Raw genomic sequence first — 23,275 nt, 5'->3', positions numbered from 1 at the left:
GAAAATGCCTAATGTTGTCCGCAAGAATAGGACATGTTCTATTTTTTTGCGGAAACGGAAGCACGGATGCAGAAATGCGGATCCGCAAATGTGGATGCGGACAGCAAATTCCAGCCCCATTGAAAATGAATGGGTCTGCACCCGTTCCGCAAAATTGCGCAATGGATGCGGACCCATTTTGAGGACATGTGAATGGACCCTAATGTGGCACTTCCTGATGTAAAGACAGCACTTCCCACTATCAGAAAATACAGCGGAGAAGTCCACAGCAGTTTTTTTGCCGCGGTTCGCAATGGTTAAATACACGGCTAATCACGCTAGTCATGTGGGCATAGCCTAAAACCCTAACCCTGAATCAAATCTTTTCCAGACACTCAACTATGAGGTTTCAGCTCTGAAGCCCACAGAATTGTGCATTCAGTATGAAGTATCTGTTGATAAAGTGACTTGATTCTTCTTGTCATATACTGACACCTCCTGCATAGTGTATAGTATATAGCACCCAGGGGTAGCAGTCAGTGGACCTCAGCTCGGCACTGTAGGGTCTGTCATAAGCTTTTAGCATGCCTTTTATTTATGTACCTTAAACAGTGTGCCTTTTAATCAGAAACTATGTATGTATATTTATATGATCCTGTATGTCACAAGGCTTCAGAAGGAAAAGTAATAAATTATAATTTGTAATTTATCCTTGTCTGATGCATATCAATGATAATTGTGCTTATTTATAACTATACGTGTAACATTCACTCAGCGTGGAACCGCTGTATCAATCAACCAAATTGACTTTGGGGTAAACCTAAGGACGTTAACCTTGCAGTCCACTTGTATTCACCCTTTAACCACCATACAGGTATTTGGACTTCACTGCAGGGGAGCCACCAGGCCGCTACCTCTTGGAGTAGTCCTGGTATGGTTCACAGCGGAGCCATGGGGGTCAGAGACACCAGTGCAAAGCACTAAGGGGTCAGGCAAAACTTATAGTCAGTAACAGGCTGTTGTCAGGGCAGGCAGAATTTGTTTGAATATGTAAAACAGGACCAGGGTCAGTATGCTAATCGGGCATAGGTCAGGTAGCAGAGGGGCAGAATCATAAGAGGTCAGTACAGAAGCAGACAAACAGAACACAACACCTTTGCAGGTACTAGATGCACCTATTGCTCAGGCAGAGACTAAGACAACCAGCATGGTATATAACTGTAAATAGCAGAAACTGATAGTACAGGGATGCCCAACCTGTGTCCCTCTAGCTGTTGTGAAACTACAACTTCCAGCATGCCTGGACTGCCTACAACTATCAGCCTACACCAGGGCATGGTGGGAGTTGTAGTTTTACAGCAGTTGGAGGGCCGCAGGTTGAGCATCCCTGTGATAGCACATTAGAACCAGCCTAGCAGCTGCAGATGGAACCCTTGCAGCTCTGCAGAATGAGGTGAAGATCATCACTAAAAAACACACAGGACACATGCCACCTACGTAATATATGGGCTTTCATTATTGTTTTAAGGGTGTTGCCTTATCCTCTTTTATGTGGTGTCCTATACTGGTTTTTGTGGCTATTTTTGATCCACAGCCGTAATTAGCTCCAGCATTATATTTTCCTTTCCCATTCAACTCACTTCTGACTTTGGCTTAAGAAGCTGCATCATAAACTGCTATAATAATTACCAAAAAACTGTGTGACACCACCCTATGGGTGGATTCACACGCAGGTTTTGCTCCTAGTTTTTGTGATAGTTGTTGAGCCAAAGCCAGAAGTGGATCCAGCAAGAAGCATCATATTTCCTATCATATTTCTCATTCCCTTCCAACCCACTTTTATCTTTGGTTCAAAAACACTGCCCCTGAAACCTATGTGTGAGCCATACCCTAAGGGCAGAGACACAGGAACTCTGCTCCTCTGACGGGATCAGAGGCTGTGTGTCTCTGTTAAACTTGGAATCTATTAAATTACACTGACAGCATTATGTCAGTATAAGGCCTCATGCACACGGCCATTGTTTGGGTCCGCATCCGAGCTGCCGTTTTTGCGGCTCGGATGCGGACCCATTCACTTCAATGCATCCGTTGCTCTGTTCCGTGGCCCCGCAAAACAAATAGAACATGTCCTATTCTTGTCTGTTTGGCGGACAAGAATAGACATTTCTACAATAGGCCGCCCGTGCCATTCCGCAAATTGCGTAAGGCACACGGGAGGCTTCAGTTTTTTGCGGACAGCAAAAAACCACACGGTCGTGTGCATGAGGCCTAATTTTGTAGATGCAAGATCAGGGAGAGACGCACAGCATTATAAATAGCGTTGAACGAACTTGTTTTTTAAGTTCGGCGTCTAAAGTTCGGGTTATTGAAGAATCCCGTTATGGATTCTAAATTCCGTTATGGTCCGTGGTAGCGGAATCTATAACAGGATTCTTCGATAACCCAAACTTTGGACTCAAAACTTAAAACACAAGTTCGCTCAACACTAATTATAAATCATTATGCTGTGCGATCCTGTGAAACGGAGAGTGTCCAAAATGGGAAATCCTGTCTGAAAGTGAGTCTACTAAGAAATTCACTGTTAAACCAGGCACATACAGCTGGATATATTTAACCTCACAATCAGTTGCTTCATTCTGTAGAGAAAGTGCTTTTAATCCATATGCAAACGAACAGTTAAGTGCACTGATGGTGGGCAAAAGCCACTCTGTGTGCACCCTTGCTCCTCCTGCTTCCTCTGTCAGTCGCTCCTTCTCCTTGATTGGCAGATCTGGGTTTCTTTATACTCTTCTTTCTTTGCCTTGTCAATCAAGAAGGAGAGGGAGGTGCTGGTACATGAGGCAGGAGGAACAAGGGTGCAAAGAGTAGCTTGGGCCCACCCTCAATGCACTTAACTGCTTATTTGCATATGGATTAGAAGTACCTTATCTCCAGAAGGAAGCAATGAATCGCTAAGTGAAAAGTATCATATTCTGCTGAGCTCTGCTAACAAGGCATTATGCCTGGTTTAACCACCTGACTGTTTTGCCCAAGTCCAGCTTGGGCAGTGGGAAAAGTACTTAAAGTATAACTGTTTATAGATATAGATATATATATAATTTTTTTTTTTGGAGTATTGGATTGTGGTGATTAATATCTCCTTGGTGGCCCTATTTCAACTTTTCACAGTGTATTTAATTACCCCTTAATTCCACAGTTTAGGCCTCTTTCACAGTTGCGTTGTCCGGATCCGGCGTGTACTCTACTTGCCGGAATTACACGCCGGATCCGGAAAAACGCAGGTGTACTGAAAGCATTTGAAAGCGTCTTCAAAATGCTTTCAGTGTTACTATGGCAGCCAGGATGCTATTAAAGTCCTGGTTGCCATAGTAGTAGTGGGGAGCAGGGGAGCGGTATACTTACCGTCCGTGCGGCTCCAGAGGGACGTCAGAGCGCCCCATGCGCATGGATGACGTGCCATGCGATCACGTCATCCATGCGCGTGGGGCGCCCTGACGTCACTCTGGAGCGCCCCGGGAGCCGCACGGACGGTAAGTATGCTGCTCCCCCGCTCCCTGCTACACTTTACCATGGCTGCCAGGACTTTAGCGTCCTGGCAGCCATGGTAACCATTCAGAAAAAGCTAAACGTCGGAGCCGGCAATGCGCCGAAACGACGTTTAGCTTAAGGCCGGATCCGGATCAATGCCTTTCAATGGGCATTAATTCCGGATCCGGCCTTGCGGCAAGTCTTTGGCCGGAGCAAAAAGCGCAGCATGCTGCGGTATTTTCTCCGGCCAAAAAACTTTCCGTTCCGGAACTGAAGACATCCTGATGCATCCTGAACGGATTTCACTCCATTCAGAATGCATTAGGATAAAACTGATCAGGATTCTTCCGGCATAGAGCCCCAACGACGGAACTCTATGCCGGAAGAAAAGAACGCAGGTGTGAAAGAGCCCTTAGTTCCATGTACTGCCTACTGTTACCTGTGCTTAAGATAGGGTTGCTAGGCATGGTCCGTCTATCTGTTGAAGGACGGAGGACGCAGAAGCAGGCTGCATGCAAGGTCACATTACTGACAGCCAGGGACTGTAAGTAAATGATTAAAGCCAGGTCCTCCCCAGCAGCTGATAACAGTGCCTGGGCTGTGTGCACTTCCCCCTGTCCCTGCGCTTGGCAGACGCTCCCTCACTCAGCAGAGCTGGAGAAGTAGAGTTGAAGCAGCGCAGACCAGGGAAGGGAGATCTGCCATCTGCTCAGTGTATAAATGAAAGCAACATGTGGTAAGAGGACCTCTTTGTGCTGCAGGAGATTAACCCTTTAGGGGGGGAGGGCTCTGGTTACTGACACTTTTGGGGGGGCTATTGTTACTGGCTAGTGAGGGCAGACAGGATTAGCCTCAGGGTGAGGGCAGTGGCGGCCATCGTAACTGAACAGTGAAATTGCAGTTTTATGCAGACTGGTTGCTAAGGGCAGAATCTTATTAAATATGGGGTAAGTCAGTCTAATAGTAACTGATTCTGGAATATCATGTTATTAGTAACTACATATATGAAAATTGAAATTGGGGTCTAAGTGTGTTATCCTTTAACTGTTCTGCCCGAGCTGGGTTCGGGCACAAAGTGGAGGGGGGAGGGCTAGCAGTTAGAAACATGCAACTGGTCTTATTTGAAATCCTGATTTCTAACATTGATATCTTTCCATGTACTGAACATATTGCTGTCATTCTAGTATTTTCTGAAAGCTTGGAATATCAGCTTTCAAACAATACAACCAGAGAGATAAGACATTATTATCATTGTAGTGACACGGATAATACAATTATGGTATTTTTATCACACAGTGAACGCCAAAAATAATCCACAAAATAATGTAATTTTTTTATTTTTTTTATCTGTCCCCCTAAAAATAAAATAAGTTATTTAATACACTATATACACCCCAAAATGGTTCCTAAAAAAAAACTACCTTTTTTGTGGACTGTATGCAGAACCATTCATTTCAATGGGTCTGCAAAAAAAAAAAAACAAAAAAAACAGAAGTTACTCTGTGTGCATTACATTTCTGTATGTCCGTATTTCCCTTCCGCATAAACATGTCCTATTATTATCTGCATAACGGACAAGAAATGGACTGTTCTATTAGGGGCCAGCTGTTCTGTTCTGTTTTTTACGGACCGCAAAATACATATGGCCGTGTGCATGAGCCTTTAAGAGGTTAAGGTAGGTTCACACCTCCGCTTAACTGTTCGGCAGATACTACTATTTACCGCTGGGACCCTGTTGACTATAATGGGATCTGACTAGTTTCCAGCAAAAAAAAAAAAAAAAAAACTGTAGAATTTCCGGCACTTCAGCAGAAATCAGCTAGATTCCCACCTTATCCCATTATAGTCAATGGACTACATTGTGTGAACAGCAGTGTCTGGCTGGGTCTGATCCGTTGAACTTCAGCAGGCTGTTCTCTAATGAATCAGTTAAGGGTAGGTTCTCACCTCCATTTAACAGTGAATGTCCTGGTGACAAATTCCCTTTAATAAATGTGGGGGAAGTTGCTGTCTCCTGCTCATTTCCCCTGCAGGGGCTAGTACTGGTGAAATGCAGTATTGCATGCTAGACATTAAAAGGAATGGCTATCATTGTAATTTATGGATCAACCGGGTCCTGTGCTTGTTAGCCGGGTCCTGGAGGAGCAGGTAAGGTCAGTCTTGGTACACTTTTCACAGACTCATCCTGTCCACACGGACACAGAGAGTCAACAAGCTGAGAGAGCCTTTTCACTGCCCCCAGTTTCTTGTTTGATTTAAGCCCAGTCCGCTAACTGGATTATATAGGGTAAGAAACCAACCCGCGGTAGCATATTGCTAGGCCGAAACATGGACGTGGGGGATTCGTGATCGAGATACAAGACGGCACCAGATTAAATTATATATTTACTTGCCTCAAGGGCTCACTAAAAATAACACTATACACACAAGGAATATACAGTGGTCTGAGGTTATAAATACAGGTGGTATGGTACAAACAGGGTTAAGCAGAACAAAAGTCAGTTTACCAGATAGATGAGTCCTTTTGGGTTGTGATGAGTTCTTAGCTGTATTCATATGGAGGGCAGTGATGTCAGCAGGTTGCAGGTCCCTCTAAACACATGGCATGATGTGACCCTCTTTCAGAGAAAAGACATGCCCTCTTGCTGGCACAAGCCTTTTAAACTGTATCCGGCCCCTCCTCTTCCTGTCTCTGGGAAGGGTCCCCCCTCCCTGCTGATCCTTGCAGCTCAACGACCCACAAAACCCTTTAGGGTTCATAGCTCCAGACCTGAAGATCACAGGGAGATGTTTCTAAGACCAACAGACCCGCCTGGGTTCCTGCTACAAGTAGTGTGCAAGCATGGTACCGTTATTGGGTTTTTGTGGGGAGATATGTATATCTCCCGTCCCTGGCCTCCCACCACCAAACCATGACGACGGGCCTGTTCTTCGTGGCCACAGGGACACAAATATGTATCTGGTTAGTGCTTGTGATGGCCGGGCGATTCTTAATTCCTTATGAACGGCCGGTCCCAGAAAGTCTGATAATTTCCATTGAACTTGGGAATGGACTAGACCTCCTGCAGAGAGGTCTTTCCTGTTCCATTAGCTGGGTTCCTGGCTGGCTGAATAAAAGTGTGAAAACTTGTAAACACTGGTGGACTGCTAGAGGTCCTCTGCTATCTGCTGGCTTTGAAGCAGGGCCCCCCTGTGGAGCTTACTACCTCTGCTATCTTTCAGCAAATGGTGGGTGTGGGAACATGGCTGACATGGAGTAATAATCCATATTCCTCACAGTGGGTCCCCTCTATAAGCTCAAAGTTGCCTAATTTGGCACATGTATGTCTGTCCTTATAAAGTACTTTTCTTAAATGGGTATTCCGACCTGAAGCTTTTATCACCTGTCCATTGGATAGGTAATAAACATTAGATTGATGGGGGTCGAACTGCTGGGACTGTCACCAACTGCCAGGTTTGGAGGGCTCTAGTACTCCATTCCCGGGACCTGCCTTCTACGGGTTCTAGGCAACCTGTTAGTGTGCTACTCACTGTAGTACACAAACAGGCAATGCATTACAGTACAGATGTATTGTAATGCATTGCAGAGGGGATCAGACCCCCAAAAGTGAACGTCAGAAATAAAGTAAAGAAAAATAAGTAAAAAAATAAGTGTTTTTAATAAAATTAATAAAGTTTCTAAGTAAAAAAAAGAAAAAAAAACGCCCTTTCCCCTTATTTCATAATAAAAAAAACAGGAAAAAAACAAACAAAACACACACATATTAGGTATCACCGCGTCCGTAATGACTGGCTCTATAAATATATCACATAATCCACCATAAAAAAAAAAAAGCAATTTTTGTCACCTTACATCACAAAAAGTGCAACACCAAGCGATCAAAAAGGCGTATGTCCCACAAAATGGTATCAATAAAACCGTCACCTCATCCCGCAAAAAATGAGCCCCTAGAGTCAAAAGTCATCCCTCTGCCGAATAATGACAATTCGGCTGTCGCTACCCAAGCAAGTGAGCATGCAGCAGGCCATTTGCGCAAGTGACTCGGAGGGACTCTGATACTGCCACGGTGTGTCTGGTTTCTCCGCTTCATCTTCCTCATAGCCCTGTAGCTCCTCTGGCTGCTCCTGCTCCTCCTCTCCTGTCACCCGTGTAGCAAAAGCACCCATTTCTCTACACATTGCTTGTGCTCCAATGTCCTCCTCCTCCAGTTCAGCCCACACAGGGCTCATGTGGCCGTGAGATGTAGGCTCCACCTTTCAAGTCCCCTGAACAGACAGATTTACCAGCATCTGTTCCAGGACATGAAGCAGTAGAATGTCATTGTTCATCCCGTAGTCCTGCAACTGACAAATAACGTGGCCTCCTCAAAGGGCCTGAGCAAATGGCAGATATCACACATGAGCTGCCACTGGCTGACATCGAAGTTACACCAGGAAGTACTCCTGTCCGCTTGGATCATCGAGAAATTGTTTATGGCCTTTTTCTGTTCGTACAGTCTGTCCAACATATGGAGGGTGGAATTTCAACGGGAGGAAATGTCGCATATCAGCCTATGTTGGGGGATGCCATTCTGCCGCTGCAGCTCAAGGAGGGTGTGCTTTGCGGTGTACGAGTGGCTGAAGTGCATACAAAGTTTCCTGGCTATTTTTAGGATGTCTTGCAGATGGGTGGAAGACTTCAGGAACCGCTTGACAACCAGATTGAACACGTGTGCTATGCAGGGCGCATGGCTCAGCCCTCCTTGAAACAGCGCCGACACCATGTTCTTCCCGTTGTCAGTCACCATGGTTCCAATTTTCAGTTGTCGAGGAGAAAGCCAGGATTCAATTTCTTTATGAAGGTCATGGAGCAGATCCTCCCGTTTGACTCCGTTCGCCCAGGCAAAGCGTGATCGGCCGTGCCCTGCACATGTGGTATGCTGGAGGGGCATTGTGAATTGTCCCTGCAGTGGAGGCTGATGACATGGTGGAGGATGAGGCAGAGGCGACATTGTTGCAGGACCAACGGCTAGAGAACATGGAGGCAGAAGCGGCGTCACCTGGCCAAGTTGCTGGTGTGGCTGTGCAGGAACCACATTCACCCAGTGGGCCATAAAGGACATGCATTGTCCCTGATCGTAGTTACAGCTCCACATGTCGGCGCTGCCGTGTACTTTGGAAGACACCGACAGGCTCAAGGACTGGCCCACCTTCTGTTCTACATGTGTGTGCAGGGCTGGTACTGCCTTTTATGCAAAGAAATGATGGCTTAGGACTCTCCACCTCGGCTTGGCACAAGCCATCAGTTCTCTAAAAGGTGCAGAGTCCACCACTTGGAAAGGGAGGGACTGCAGCACCAGCAACTTTACCAGGAGCAAGTTCAGCTTCTGCGCTGTTGGATGAGTGCATGCATACTGTTGTCTCTTGGCAATCGCTTCGGAGATCTATTGCTGACGGAATGACTGATGAGGAGTAGGAGGATTAGAAGCAGGAGCATCGGGGGGGGGGGGGGGTAGATGATGGGAAGGACAGACAGTTCCCTTCTGCTGAGGTGGCCTTGACTGCCTGAAATTAGCTGCATGCGATGGGTGATGCAGCGGTTGCTGCGGCAGGCTGGACCACCACATCGGAGCTACGGTTCTCCCAGGCCACTTTATGGTGACGCTGCATATGTTGACACAGGGCCGTGGTGCCAACATTGGCACCCTGGGCACGCTTCACTTTCTGCCCACAGATTCTACATATGGCCATGTTCACCTCCTCAAGCGGCTTAACAAAAAACTGTCACACCGCCGAGTAGGTGATTTTACCCCCAACACTACGCACTGACTGACTGCTACCGCCGCTGCCTCCGTGAACTCGTGCACCGCTACTTTCCAGGCATGTAGGCTCCTGCAAAGCGGGTGGTCTACCCCGGGCACGTTTGGCTACCCACTGCTGCCACTCTGCTGACTCCCGGCCACGCTAGCGACTTGCTGGCTCCGCCGCTGCCACCCTCTTCTCCCGATGAGGAAGCCCTTTTGTCATCCGGCTCCCAAGTGCGATCAGCTACATCATCATCGAGTACTGTCTGCACGTCACTGATACTGATGTCCTCCTCAACCATCTCTGGGTCAGGAGCCGGACCGCTCGCAACAGCAGCTCCCACGCCACTCCCCTCATTACTACTTTCCCACCTAGTGGAGGAAGCGGCGGATGTCTCCTCCACATCTTGGCTTGCCAGTAGCTGCTGACTGTCTTCTAGGAGCTCGTCGTCACTGTTTTGTGGAACTGAGCCCACAGCATACAATACTTCTCTGGCTGAGGGAACAGAAAAGGACAGAGGCAGATTGAGGACAGGTGAGGGCACAGGGCCTGCTCCCAGGCCATGCCAACTAAGGGTTGTATCTGACGAACCCACCCACTCTTGGATGGGGGTGTCTGATGTCACTTGCAAGAACCGCTGGGTTGCTGGTCAAGACACGACCTGATACTGGGAGTTTAGGCCTCTCGAAGTGACCCCTGCTGTCACCAGTGGCGTAACTAGAGTTCTATGGGCCCCAGGGCAAACTTTGAATCGGGGCCCCCCACCCCAAGACTCCGCCCACCCCACGACTCCGCCCGTCCACTATCCATCCATCCATCCGCCCCGGCCCTGATTTCAGACCATAATAATGTCTGAATTCAGGGGGTAGGGCGGATGGATGGATGATCAGTGGACGGTAATGATGTCTGAAGTCAGGGTGTGGGTGGGGCAGTAGGATGGATGAATCATTACATTACTAATACTACCTACCAGTCTATAGACCAGTCCAGGAAGATGGTCCTGCTGGAGTACTTCTGCTGCAATGACCGGCGCTCGCCCTTGATGGTTCGTGTCTGGTGACTTGGTCGGTCGTTCGGTCTGGTAATAATAATGTCTGAAATCAGGGTGCGGGTGGGGCAGATGGATGGATGGACCTGTCACAGCAATAATTTATTACCATCCACTGATGATCCATCCATCCGCCCCACCCAGGCCCTAATTTCAGACATTATTATTACCATCCGTCCACTATCCATCCATCCACCCCGGCCCTGATTTCAGACAATAATAATGTCTGAATTCAGGGGGTGGGGCGGATAGATGGATGATCAGTGGACCGTCGATAATGATGTCTGAAATCAGGGTGTGGGTGGGGGCCTGGGGCAGATGGATGGATGGATGAATCATTTACATTAGTTACTAATACTACCTAGTAGTACCACCTACCAGTCTATAGACCAGACCAGTCCAGGCAGATGGTACTTCTGACTGCTGCAACGCCCAGCGCTCTCCCTGGCCTTGATGGTTCGTGTCTGGACAGTCTGGAGTGGTGAGGGTGACTACTTGGTCGGTTGGTCAGCCGGCCGGCCGGTCTCTCTCTCATTCATTCTCAGACTCTCAGGTGAGTGCGCGCTGGCTGACACTGGGGCCGTGGGGCGCTTGCCGCGCTTTCAAGTCTCAGATGTGGCGGGCTCTTGCGCGCCTAGAGTCTACTCTCGTGGTGACGTCAGAGAGCAGACTCATATCGCGGGGGCGCAGGGAGGGTCGGGTCACCTGACGAGTCCGCTTCAAGTTCCAGACCAGCGGTACGTATGAGGAGAGAGGGCCGCGGCGTGCGTGTCCTAGCTACCTGCCTGAGTGCCTGATCATGTGGTGAGGCGAGAGGCGTATTTGTGGGCGTGTGTGTAGCTTGAGGGAGGGCCCGGCAGAGGAGCGGCAGCAGCTAAGTGGGGTCCCTCCCTCTCTCTCTCAGACTTGCGATGCGGATGCGATGATTTGTCACCTGCGAACAGCAGCAGGTGTCGGTGATCAACAGATTAGTTACTTAACACAGTCACAGGGCCCGGCCACCCGCCGCCGCCGCAAGCACTTGCGGCCTGCAGCGGGCCCTCCCTCCCGCCGGGCCCGGTCGCAGTCGCACTCTCTGCGACCGCGATCGTTACGCCCCTGGCTGTCACGGCCCCTTACTCTGCTGCGACCTCTGCCTGCGCCAGAAACATTTAGGCCTCTGCCACTCCCTTGTGCAGGGCCTGGCACTTCTCTGTCTGTCTGTCTGTCAGTTTAAATAAATTAATTAATAAAAAGGAATTTAAAACACCCCCAAAAAGTCTGTAATTTTCTCACTTCACCACACAACTGCTAATAAGCCCTTTTTTTCCTACTAATACAAGCCAAAAAGGGCTTTAGAACATATAACTACACAGCTGAACGGCAAATATATTTTTATTTTAGATAAAGAGTATGGTGGCTCACTCCGCTTGTGGCTGTGGATGGGTGCTACCAAGCCTAATGACTCACCCAGTCAAAAAGGAAAAGCAAGATATATAGAGAGGCTGAGCACTCTCCACCTGGACCACACACAGGCTGACGCAATAAATACTGATGATAATATTTATTACACCTAAATACAGATCAATTACTAAAACAATATAGACAATAAAATATTCAGGATAAAAACAGCTAAATATTCAGGATAAAAACAGCATCATAAATAACTGAACGTACAATGAAATGTAATGGGTGCTTTAAAACTCGGAACAGTTAATATATCCTAAGTTGTATATAATCGATGGAAGTTCGATATTAAATAATTGAGAGTATGAAAAGAATCGAGAGGTTTTTTTTGTCGAATGGGTACTCAAATATTCGGATAAGTGTCCGGACTAGATTCGATGAATTTCTTTCGATTATTTCATTCGATTATTACAATATATTCGATGGGTATGCCCTGTATGGCAAAACAATAATCACACTTGCCGTCTGACTAAAGCTCACAGTGGCGTCCCACGTGGCTTATGGTGTCAGATCCAAGTTGACAGCCCTCAATATGAGAATTCTCCAGTGGTCTTCTCGTCTTTTTCAGGTAGGGCGAAAGTGTGAATCAAGTGTAGCTTTTGTCGTGACTCTGTTGGTATATAGGTAAGGATAAAATTCGTCAGGGTGAAATTTTCGATCCAGGTTGTTGGGGTCAAGACGTTCATCAGCTGATGTGCGGGTCTTTTTAAGATATATTGTAATAATCGAATGAAATAATCAAAAGAAATTCATCGAATCTAGTCCGGACACTTATCCGAATATTTGAGTACCCATTCGACAAAAAATACCTCTCGATTCTTTTCATACTCTCGATTATTTAATATCGAACTTCCATCGATTATATACAACTTAGGATATATTAACTATTCCGAGTTTTAAAGCACCCATTACATTTCATTGTACGTTCAGTTATTTATGATGCTGTTTTTATCCTGAATATTTTGCTGTTTTTATCCTGAATATTTTATTGTCTATATTGTTTTAGTAATTGATCTGTATTTAGGTGTAATAAATATTATCATCGGTACTTATTGCGTCAGCCTCTGTGTGGTTCAGGTAGAGAGTGCTCAGCCTCTCTATATATCTATATTTTTATTTTGCCACTATTACACGACAAAAACGTCTTTAGAACATATAACTGTACCGCTGACCAGCAAATATGTTTTACTTTTGCCACTAATACACGATAAAAAGGGCTTTAGAACATATAACTGCACCGCTGAACGGCAAATAGGCCCTTATTTTTTTCCACTTATACATGCCACAAAAGGCTTTAAAATATATAACTGCTCCGCTGAACGTAAGATATATTTTTATTTTGCCACTAATATATAACAAAAATGGCTTTAGAACATATAACTGCACCGCTGAACGGCAAATATATTTTTATTTTGCCACTAATACATGACAAAAAGGGCTTTTGAACATATAACTGCATCGATGAACGGCAAATATATTTTTCTTTTGCCACTAATACGCGACAAAAAGGGCTGTAATTTTCACACTTCACCACACAACGGCTAATAAACCCTTTTTTTCCAGTAATACAAGCCAAAAAATGCTTTAGAACATATAACTGCACCGCACACGGGTAAATAAGACGTATAAATATTTCGTTGTAATAAACCCTGTTAATGGCTGTATCACACAGCACCTGCACCCCAATAACAAGAACGGTTTGTTGGAATTACAGAGCTGTATAATGGCAATTTGGGTAACCAGTCAGTGCAGCAAGGTGTAATAGGATTGTTCCTATTACCCAGGCTGTAACCTCCCCTACTGAACCCTGTTCTACACAAATGCTGTGGAATGATTCCTACCTATCCTTTCCCTACACCTTGAATAATCTTTTCCTGCACTTGTAAATCGTTTTTTTTAGCACAATTAAGTCTTTCCTAGCACTGTCCCTAGCGCCTGCTGACGTCTCTCCCTGCACTAAGTACACTGGAAAATGGCTGAATCCAAGATGGCTGAGGCTATTTATAGGGCTGTGACATCATAGGGATGGCTGGCTGCTGATTGGCTGCATGCATGGCATTATGGGTGATCCCACCTTCCTAGACCCATTTTAGGAAAAAATTTGATTTGTTACAGCGAAGCGTGAGGAAATTCGGATTCGGTGCGAATCAAATTTTTCCTGAAATTCAGATCGAATTTCACTTTGTCAACTTCGATTCGCTCATCTCTAACAGTAATCAGTTGGTGTCCCAGCAGGTGGGCCGCCACATTTTAGTATTTATTACCTAGTTCCCCTACGTTCTAGTATTTATCACCTAGTTCCCCTACGTTCTAGTATTTATCACCTAGTTCCCTCACGTTATAGTATTTAACTTCTAGTTCCCCCACGTTCTAGTACTTATTCCATTAATTCCTTCACATTCTACAATTTATCACCTTAGGCCTCATGTACACGACCATGCCGCGTTTTGCGGTCGGCAAATTGAGTATCCGCAGAATGGAGTGCCCATAATAGAAATGCCTATTCTTGTCTGCAAAACGGACAAGAATAGGACACGTTCTATATTTTTTTTTTTTGCTGGGCCATAGAATGTGACAACGGATGCGGACAGCACACGGAGTGCTGTCTGCATTATTTCGGCCCCATTGAAGTGAATGAGTTGTGTGCAGTTAAATGTGTCTCACCACATTGTCATATTTATCACCTAGTTCCCCTACATTGTAGTATTTATCTACTACTTACCCCATGTTCTAGCACTTATCCCATTAAGACCACCACATTCTTGTGTATCACCTAGTTCCCCCATGTTCTAGTATTTATCACCTGCTGGAATACCCATTTAAAAGGAGCAAAATGGCAAATGTTTAGAAAGCTAATTATTATATATATTTTATACAATGCAGTTAAATGTGTCTCATAGGACATTTTAAAAGGTCATGGTCAATGATAAGGGTATATTACAGCATCATATCAAGCTTATTACAGATATTTTTATAAAGTTCACAGTATAGGTTACACAGACATACAATAAGACTTTAAATACATAGGTGTAAAATAATTAATCTGTTAACCACCCCAGTTATATTTCCTATACGTGTATACAGTACATAGAGATAGAAAATATCCATTTGTATGGAAGTGTGGTATGGATGTAGTACTGACGAATGTCCAGCAGGTGGCATCCATCTATGTCAGGAGATGGGGCTTTTGCAGAATGAATCAGGCAGGCCCTTAGCATGGTTCACAAGTTCATATGAATCTCTGATATCTGCCAGACCCAGCCAGAAAAATATCCACTGCTTGTTCGAAAAGCTGCCATCGCTGTTCTTAAAATACCTGTAGTAATGGAAAAGCATGTGTAAGAAATAAGGGCTAGGGATGCTAGAGACTACACTCAAATATAGCAGTGTTTTTTTGTTTTTGATGTCATGGTATCACTTTGCTGGGTGAAAATGGTCAGAACAAGCTATGTGCGGATATTAACCTAGCAAGGAATGCCAGGAGATTTCAGCTCTGAGCTCTCAAAATTATGAATGCAGCTCTAGAATATAATACAGACTGTAAAGGAGGATCAGTATAACAGATCATTAAAGGGATTGTACAAAATGAACACTCATTTTTTGGAAGAAATCAGCCATGTTTTAACCCTTTAAAAACACAATATGATTTTCCTCAAATGATAGTGTTAATTTAGTACAATCCCCTTAATTATCTGTTATACTGATCCTCCTTTACAGTCTGTATTTTCTTAATTCTGAACATCACCTTTAGGGCTCATGCACCACGACCATATGTATTTTGCGGTCCGCAAAAAATACAGATGACATCCGTGTGCATGTATAATTTTTGGAACGGAACAGCTGGCCCTAATGGAGTTAAACAGCAATCTAGCCGTGACACCTGTTGCATGACCAAAGATCACTGTGTAAAAGTTAAGCCATTGATCTGAAAGGGGTCACGTCTAGAGTGCGAATTGACCCCAGAATTGCAAAAAGAACCCAGCAGTGTCTGATTTTTTTTTGCGATTCTCGGGTTGAACAACTTGAAACCCCCATTCAGTTCCACGGTATTATCACTTCTACACAGTGATCTCGTCGTGGCCAAGATGGCAGTGTAGACCCACAGATCACATGTCATATGTTATTACTATTTCTCCCTTTTCGTGTCTGATCTCTACTTACCAGGAATTAATAGGATTAGTGGCTCTTGATCTCCAGAACAGAGTCTTCAGGTCTTGTCGCACGCACTCCCACAGCATCTGACCAGACCCTTGCCCTTGTCTCCCAGAACTGACCACAAACTTGTCCATATAAGGGGTTCCTCCCAGCACGGGTTCTGTGGTGATGATAGCAGCTGCATTATACCTGTGGATCATTTATCGGGTTACTTATTGTGACAATGACATACACTGTCTATAGCTGAATTGTTGATTATGGACTCCTTTTCTCCATGGCTGTCTGGTGTTGCAAATCAACCTCATTCATGGTAACATAGTAACATAGTACATAAGGCCGAAAAAAGACATTTGTCCATCCAGTTCGGCCTGTTATCCCACAAGTTGATCCAGAGGAAGGCAAAAAAAAAAAACTGTGAGGTAGAAGCCAATTTTCTCCACTTTAAGGGACTATAAAATTCCTTCCCGACTCCAATCAGGCAGTCAGAATAACTCCCTGGAACAACGACCCCTCTCTAGTAGCTATAGCCTGTAATATTATTAAGCTCCAGAAATACGTCCAGGCCCCTCTTGAATTCCTTTATTGTACTCACCATCACCACCTCCTCAGGCAGAGAGTTCCATATTCTCACTGCTCTTACCGTAAAGAATCCTTTTCTATGTTTGTGTACAAACCTTCTTTCCTCCAGACGCAGAGGATGTCCCCTCGTCACAGTCCTGGGGATAAATAGCTGATAGATCTCTGTACTGACCCCTGATATATTTATACATATTAATTAGATCTCCCCTCAGTCGTCTTTTTTCTAAAGTGAATAACCCTAATTTTGATAATCTTTCAGGGTACTGTAGTTGCCCCATTCCAGTTATTACTTTAGTTGCCCTCCTCTGGACCCTCTCCAGCTCTGCTATGTCCACTGGAGCCCAGAACTGTACACAGTACTCCATGTGTGGTCTGACCAGCGATTTGTAAAGTGGTAGGACTATGTTCTCATCATGGGCATCTATGCCCCTTCTGATGCAACCCATTATCTTGTTGGCCTTGGCAGCAGCTGCCTGACACTGGTTTTTGCAGCTTAGTTTGCTGTTTATTAAAATTCCTAGATCCTTTTCCATGTCAGTGTTACCGAGTGTTTTACCATTTAGTATGTACGGGTGACTTGCATTTTTCCTTCCCATGTGCATAACTTTACATTTATCAGTGTTAAACCCCATCTGCCACTTATCTGCCCAAGCCTCCAATCTATCCAGATCCCTCTGTAGTAGTATACTGTCCTCATCAGTGTAAATTACTTTACACAGTTTAGTGTCATCTGCGAAAATTGATACTTTACTATGCAAGCCTTCTACAAGATCATTAATAAATATATTGAAGAGAATAGGGCCCAATACTGACCCCTGAGGTACCCCACTAGTGACAGTGACCCAATCTGAGTGTGTACCGTTAATAACCACCCTCTGTTTTCTATCACTGAGCCAGTTACTTACCCACATACAGACGTTTTCTCCCAGTCCGAGCATTCTCATTTTACAGTATATACTAACCTTTTATGTGGTACAGTGTCAAATGCTTTGGAGAAGTCCAGATATACGACATCCATTGATTCGCCGCTGTCAAGTCTAGAACTTACCTCCTCATAGAAACTGATTAAATTAGTCTGACATGACCGATCCCTCACGAAGCCATGCTGATATGGCGTTATTTGCTTATTTCTGTTGAGATGCTCTAATATAGCATCTCTCAGAAAACCTTCAAACAGTTTACCCACAACAGATGTTAAACTTACCGGCCTATAGTTTCCAGGCTCTGTTTTTGGCCCCTTTTTTAATATTGGCACCACATATGCCATGCGCCAATCCTGTGGGACATTCCCTGTCAGTATAGAGTCTGCAAATATCAGAAATAAGGGTCTGGCTATGACATTACTTAATTCCTTTAGGATACGGGGGTGTATGTCATCCGGTCCTGGCGATTTGTCTATTTTAATCTTTTTAAGTCGCTGATTGCACTTCTTCCTGGGTCAGACAGGACACTTTTAATGGGGAATTTATTTTTGCATTCTGCATGTCATCTGACAATTTATTTTCCTCAGTGAATACATTGGAGAAAAAAATATTTAACAGCTTTGCTTTCTCCTCATCGCTCTCTGCGACTTCCCCCTCATTACTCTTTAAAGGGCCGACACCTTCAGATTTATACTTTTTAACATTTATATAATTGAAGAACATTTTAGGGTTAGTTTTACTCTCTTTGGCAATTAATCTCTCGGTCTCTAGTTTGGCCGCTTTTATTTGTTTTTTACGTGTTCTATTTTTTTCCTTATAGTTTTTCAGTGCTTCCGTGCTCCCCTCCTGTTTCAGTGAATGATATGCTTTCTTTTTGTCATTTATTGCTTTCGTTACAGTTCTATTTATCCACATTGGTTTCTTTTTGTTCCTTAACCTTTTATTACCATACGGTATGTACCTCTCACAATGAGATTTTAGGATGTTTTTAAAGATATCCCATTTTGTGGCTGTATTTTTATTTTTGAGGACTTTGTCCCAGTTAGTTTGGCCTATGGCCTCTCTTAGTTGGCTAAATTTAGCTTTTTTGAAGTTTGGTATTTTTGTTCCTCCCTGTAGAAACGCTCTTTTGAATGATAATTGGAAGGTTATTACTTTGTGGTCACTATTTCCCAGGTGTCCCCCAACCTGCACGTCTGTTGTTCTGTCCGGCCTATTGGTTAATACTAAGTCCAGTATGGCCGTCCCTCTAGTCGGGTCCTGAACCAGTTGGGAGAGGTAATTGTCTTTGGTTATTGCCAAGAACCTGTTTCCTTTATGAGATATACAAGTTTCAGTTTCCCAGTCTATATCTGGGTAGTTGAAGTCCCCCGTGATAACAACCTCATTATGATTTGCCGCCTCGTCTATCTCGTTTAGTAATAGATTTTCTGTGGACTCTGGTATATTAGGTGGTTTATAGTAAACTCCTATTAGTAATTTATTGTTGTTTTTAGCTCCATGTATCTCTACCCACACTGACTCCACATGTTCATGTCCCTCACTTATATCTTCGCGGAGTGTGGGCTTTAGACCGGACTTTACATAAAGGCAGACCCCTCCCCCTCTCCGGTTTTGACGATCCTTTCTAAACAGACTGTAACCTTGTACATTAACCGCCCAGTCATAGCTATCATCCAGCCATGTCTCAGTTATTCCCACTATGTCATAGTTCTCCTCACACATCAGTAATTCCAGCTCACCAGTTTTATTAGTCAGACTTCTGGCATTAGTATACATACATTTGAGAGGTTTATGTATATTTTTTACCCTACACCTTTCCTTCTGAAGTGTTCTAGTCCCTCCTTCCATTCCTCCCCCAGTCCCATTACCTTGCCCCCGGTCTCTATCTGCGCTATCTTCCCGTCCTATAACGTAATTACCCTTCCCCCCAGTCCCTAGTTTAAACACTCCTCCAACCTTCTAGCCATCTTTCTCCCCAGCACAGCTGCCCCTTCCCCATTGAGGTGCAGCCCGTCCCTACGATAGAGCCTGTAGCCGATAGAAAAATCGGCCCAGTTCTCCAGGAACCCAAACCCCTCCTTCCTACACCAGTTCTTGAGCCACTTGTTAATCTTAATATTTCGGAAAATACTACCTTTGTGGTCCTTGCCCTCAGCTTTTGACCTAAATCCCTGAAATCATTTTTAAGGACTCTCCACCTACCTCTAACTTTGTCATTGGTTCCGATATGGACCATGACCGCTGGATCTTCTCCAGCCCCTCCCAGTAATCTGTCAACCCGATCCGCGATGTGTCGAACTCTAGCGCCAGGAAGACAGCACACTGTTCGGCGATCACGGTCTTTGTGACAGATTTCCCTATCTGTTCCCCTAATAATGGAGTCGCCCACTACCAGCACCTGTCTGGCCTGCCCTGCTCTCCTGGTTCCCTGCTTACTGGAGCTGACATTCCCCTGACTGGCAGAGGAAGTGTCCGGCTGCAGCAGTGCCGTCCCCGGACTGACATCCCCCTCATCTGCCAAACGTGCAAACTTGTTGGGGTGTGTCAGATCAGGGCTAGCCTCCCTGGCACTCTTCCCTCTACCCCGCTTTCTAACTGTTACCCAGCTAGCTACCTCACTTTCCTCAGCCTCCTCTCTGTCACCCTCCCCCTCATCTACCCCAAAGAGTGCTTGCTCGGTGAGAAGCAATCTCTTTTGCAAATTATCAATGCCTCTCAGTGTTGCAACTTGCCCGTTTAGAGACTCGATTTGCGATTCCAAACGGGTTATTTGCTCACATCTAGAACAAAGATATGCACCCTGGAACTGCAGTTCCAGGACTGCATACATCATGCAAGATGTGCACTGGACTGCGTTGTAAATTGTGCAACTCATACTAAATGGGGATTACAACAGTAAAAAAGTAAAACAGTATATATGATTTAGATTTAGACCCTGTCTGTTGTAGTTGAAGGGCTACGTAAAATTAAGCCAAAAACAGACAAGGAAATTATATCCAACCTTAGTTTCCAAACTCCTTTTCTTAAACTCCTTGTTTTTTTAACTCCACTTAATAAGAAGCCCACTTAGTAGAGCAGGCTCTAGAGAGTTTTAGTGGGTCAATTTATAGCACCTGGTTGCCCAGGGCACTCCCCTTAATTAAGCAGAGAAAAAAAAAAAAAAAAAGGTTTAAATGGCAGTACTAGAATACAAATCACTAGAAAAATAAAAGAACTGCATTACGATGCTCAGCCATGGACAAGACGGGTATGGTTCCGAAAAAAATCATTGCAATTCATCAGAATGTCTATTTCAGATGGACAGAGTGCTCCTACCCTTCAGAAAGATAGACCGAGTGCATTCGCTTCGCCACATTGCTGATATAATCCTCCTTCAGCTTCTTCTGGAAGGATGTGTTCACCAGGGAGATCAGGCGATCTGTGTCTATGTCCTGGAGGGAATCGAACCTTAACATTCGTTCTGCATTTTTAAAAAGGGTCCCAGAACCTATGCAGGACACAAGGTGAGAAGTCAAGACAGATGAAGCAGTCATACCCCTTGCCACATTGTAATTTGTGGGACCCAGTTGCAATGTCAAAAGTTTTTAATTATGCACCCTTCAGGTCCATGCCACACATTTGATGGGTCCTAGGGGAAGACAGAACTGGTGTGTGTGTGTGTGTGAAATTAATGGGTACCATGATGGCTAGTAGTTGCTTAAGTGTATCTCTGAGGGTCTCATGCAGTTGCTGGCCGGTGACTGTGGGAACATCTTTGAACTCATTAGCACAGGCCCATGACTGTATCACCACCTGTTCTCACCACTTCAAAAACACTAGACTGGCTCACCAGAGTACCAGAGGTTTATCTGGTGGGCCCAGTCTCTGAAATCATAATGGGCCCCAAAGTCCAGGATAAAAAAAAAAAAAACATTTGGAGCTGCCATTGAAACTAATCGACTCCAGGGTCCGCTTCTTTGATTTAAAACCTATTAGGTCTCTTTCACACGGGCGTCACGGATTTGAGCCGGATAAGATGCGGGTGCGTCGCGGGTAAATGCGCGATTTTTCCGCGCAAATGCAAAACATTTTAATGCGTTTTGGAAGCGCGGGAGAAAAATCTGCATGTTTGGTACCCAAACCCGAACCCGGACTTCTTCACAGAAGTTCGGGATCAGTGTTGTGTAGATTTTATTATTTTCCCTTATAACATAGTTATAAGGGAAAATAATAGCATTCGTAATACAGAATGCTAAGTAAAATAGTGATGAAGGGGTTAAAAATAAATAAATAATAATTTAACTCACCTTAATCCACTTGTTCGCGCAGCCCGGCTTCTCTTCTGTCTTCTTCTTTGAGGAAAAGGACCTTTGGTGACGTCACTGCGCTCATCACATGATGCATCACTATGGTGATGCATCATGTGATGGACCATGTTATGTGCGCAGTGACGTCACCAAAGGTCCTTTTCTCCCAGCTCATCAAAGAAGAAGACAGAAGAGAAGCCGGGCTGCGTGAACAAGTGGATGAGGTGAGTTAAATTATTATTATTATATATATTTTTTTTTTAACCCGTCCATCACTATTAACCATGTTATAAGGGAAAATAATAATGATTGGGTCCCCATCCCAATTGTCTCCTAGCAACCATGCGTGAAAATCGTTCCGCACTTGCTTGCGGGTGCTTGTAATTTTCACGCAGCCCCATTCACTTCTATTGAGCATGCTGCGATTTTCACACAATGCACAAGTGATGCCTGAAACTCACTGCTCATGTGCACAGCCCTATAGAAATGAATGGGTCCGGATTCAGTGCGGGTGCAATACGTTAACCTCACGCCAGTGGCGTAGGGATCACCATAGCAACCATAGCAGTGGCTATGGGGCCCTACGTCACTGCGGGCCCGTCCGGCCTTCTGTTGATTTTTTATTTATTTTTATTTACACACACACAGGCAGCCAGGCTCGAGCCGCGGACTGCCCGCCCACTACACTAGACTAGTGTGGTGGGCGGGGCGCTGGCGGTCCGTGGCTCAGGCCTGGCTGGGGAGGAGTCAGGACTGGAGCAGGGCGCACGCGCAGCAGATGAGGTAGGCGGTGGAGGGGGCCGGGACGGGGGCGCACCTTAGGGTCGGAACCAGCCACCAGCACCGCAGGCCCGAAGCGCAGGAATCCTAAGTTCCGGATCTTCAGTTGAAGCCGCGGCGGGCGTGTGTGGGGGGGTTGGGGCCTGCTGCCGTCGACTTGCAGCGCCATTGTGAGCTGCAGGGCAGGCTAGGGGAGGGCTGAGGGCAGGCACAATTAGTGGGCCGTCCGTCCGTGGCCCAGGCCGGCTCGGGCCTGGCTGGGGAGGAGTCAGGAGCAGTCAGAGAAGCACAGATAGAGGTAGGCAGTGGAGGGGGCCGGACTGGGGCGGTGTACCTGAGTGGAGGGAGGAGGAACTGGAGCCAGCCAGCCAGCAGGTTGGAGAAACAGAAGAGGGAGGCGGACTCAGGCGGTGGAGGAGGCCGGTCCTCTTCTCTCTGCTCGGTGCTCCTGCCTCCTCCTCAACTGGTCTCCACTCCAGTCTCCAGTCCTGCCAGTCTGTGCCTGCTGCCTGCTGTGATTAGTGTGCTCTAAATAAAAGTAAGTGAAAGAAAGTGAGAACTTATGATTTATGAGATACTTGATCTGAATTCTGAAGTTAAAAAGAGCTGCCTGCAGAGTGGGGCCCCCAAGAGAAGCAAGGGGCGCCCTCCTTATCATTGCAGGTCTGGGTGCCCCTTCCTTCTTTTGGGGGGCACACTCTAGTTCTGGGGGTTTCTCCCCCCCCCTTATATGACAGACTAAGGGTACTTTTACACTTGTAGCA

The 23,275-nt window shown here is 45.5% G+C and overlaps 1 protein-coding gene across 2 annotated transcripts in view; it reads right to left on the bottom strand.

Annotated features, from left to right (window-relative positions):
* Positions 1–14,628: 14,628 nt before the first annotated feature.
* Positions 14,629–23,275, bottom strand: part of NAGS (N-acetylglutamate synthase) — a 47,549-nt gene continuing 38,902 nt past the window's right edge. For both annotated transcript variants that reach the window (XM_044299191.1, XM_044299192.1), the window contains exons 5-7: positions 20,761–20,932; positions 15,947–16,129; positions 14,629–15,101 (exon numbers count right to left, since the gene is read on the bottom strand). In XM_044299191.1, coding sequence (XP_044155126.1) covers positions 14,957–15,101; positions 15,947–16,129; positions 20,761–20,932 — 500 coding nt within the window. In that variant the 3' untranslated portion in view covers positions 14,629–14,956. The remainder of the gene's footprint in view (positions 15,102–15,946; positions 16,130–20,760; positions 20,933–23,275) is intronic.

This window comes from Bufo gargarizans, chromosome 6, assembly GCF_014858855.1.
Source record: "Bufo gargarizans isolate SCDJY-AF-19 chromosome 6, ASM1485885v1, whole genome shotgun sequence".
NCBI classification, from domain to species: domain Eukaryota; kingdom Metazoa; phylum Chordata; class Amphibia; order Anura; family Bufonidae; genus Bufo; species Bufo gargarizans.
Note: the sequence above shows the minus strand (reverse complement) of the source record. Positions and strands in the feature narration are given on the sequence as shown.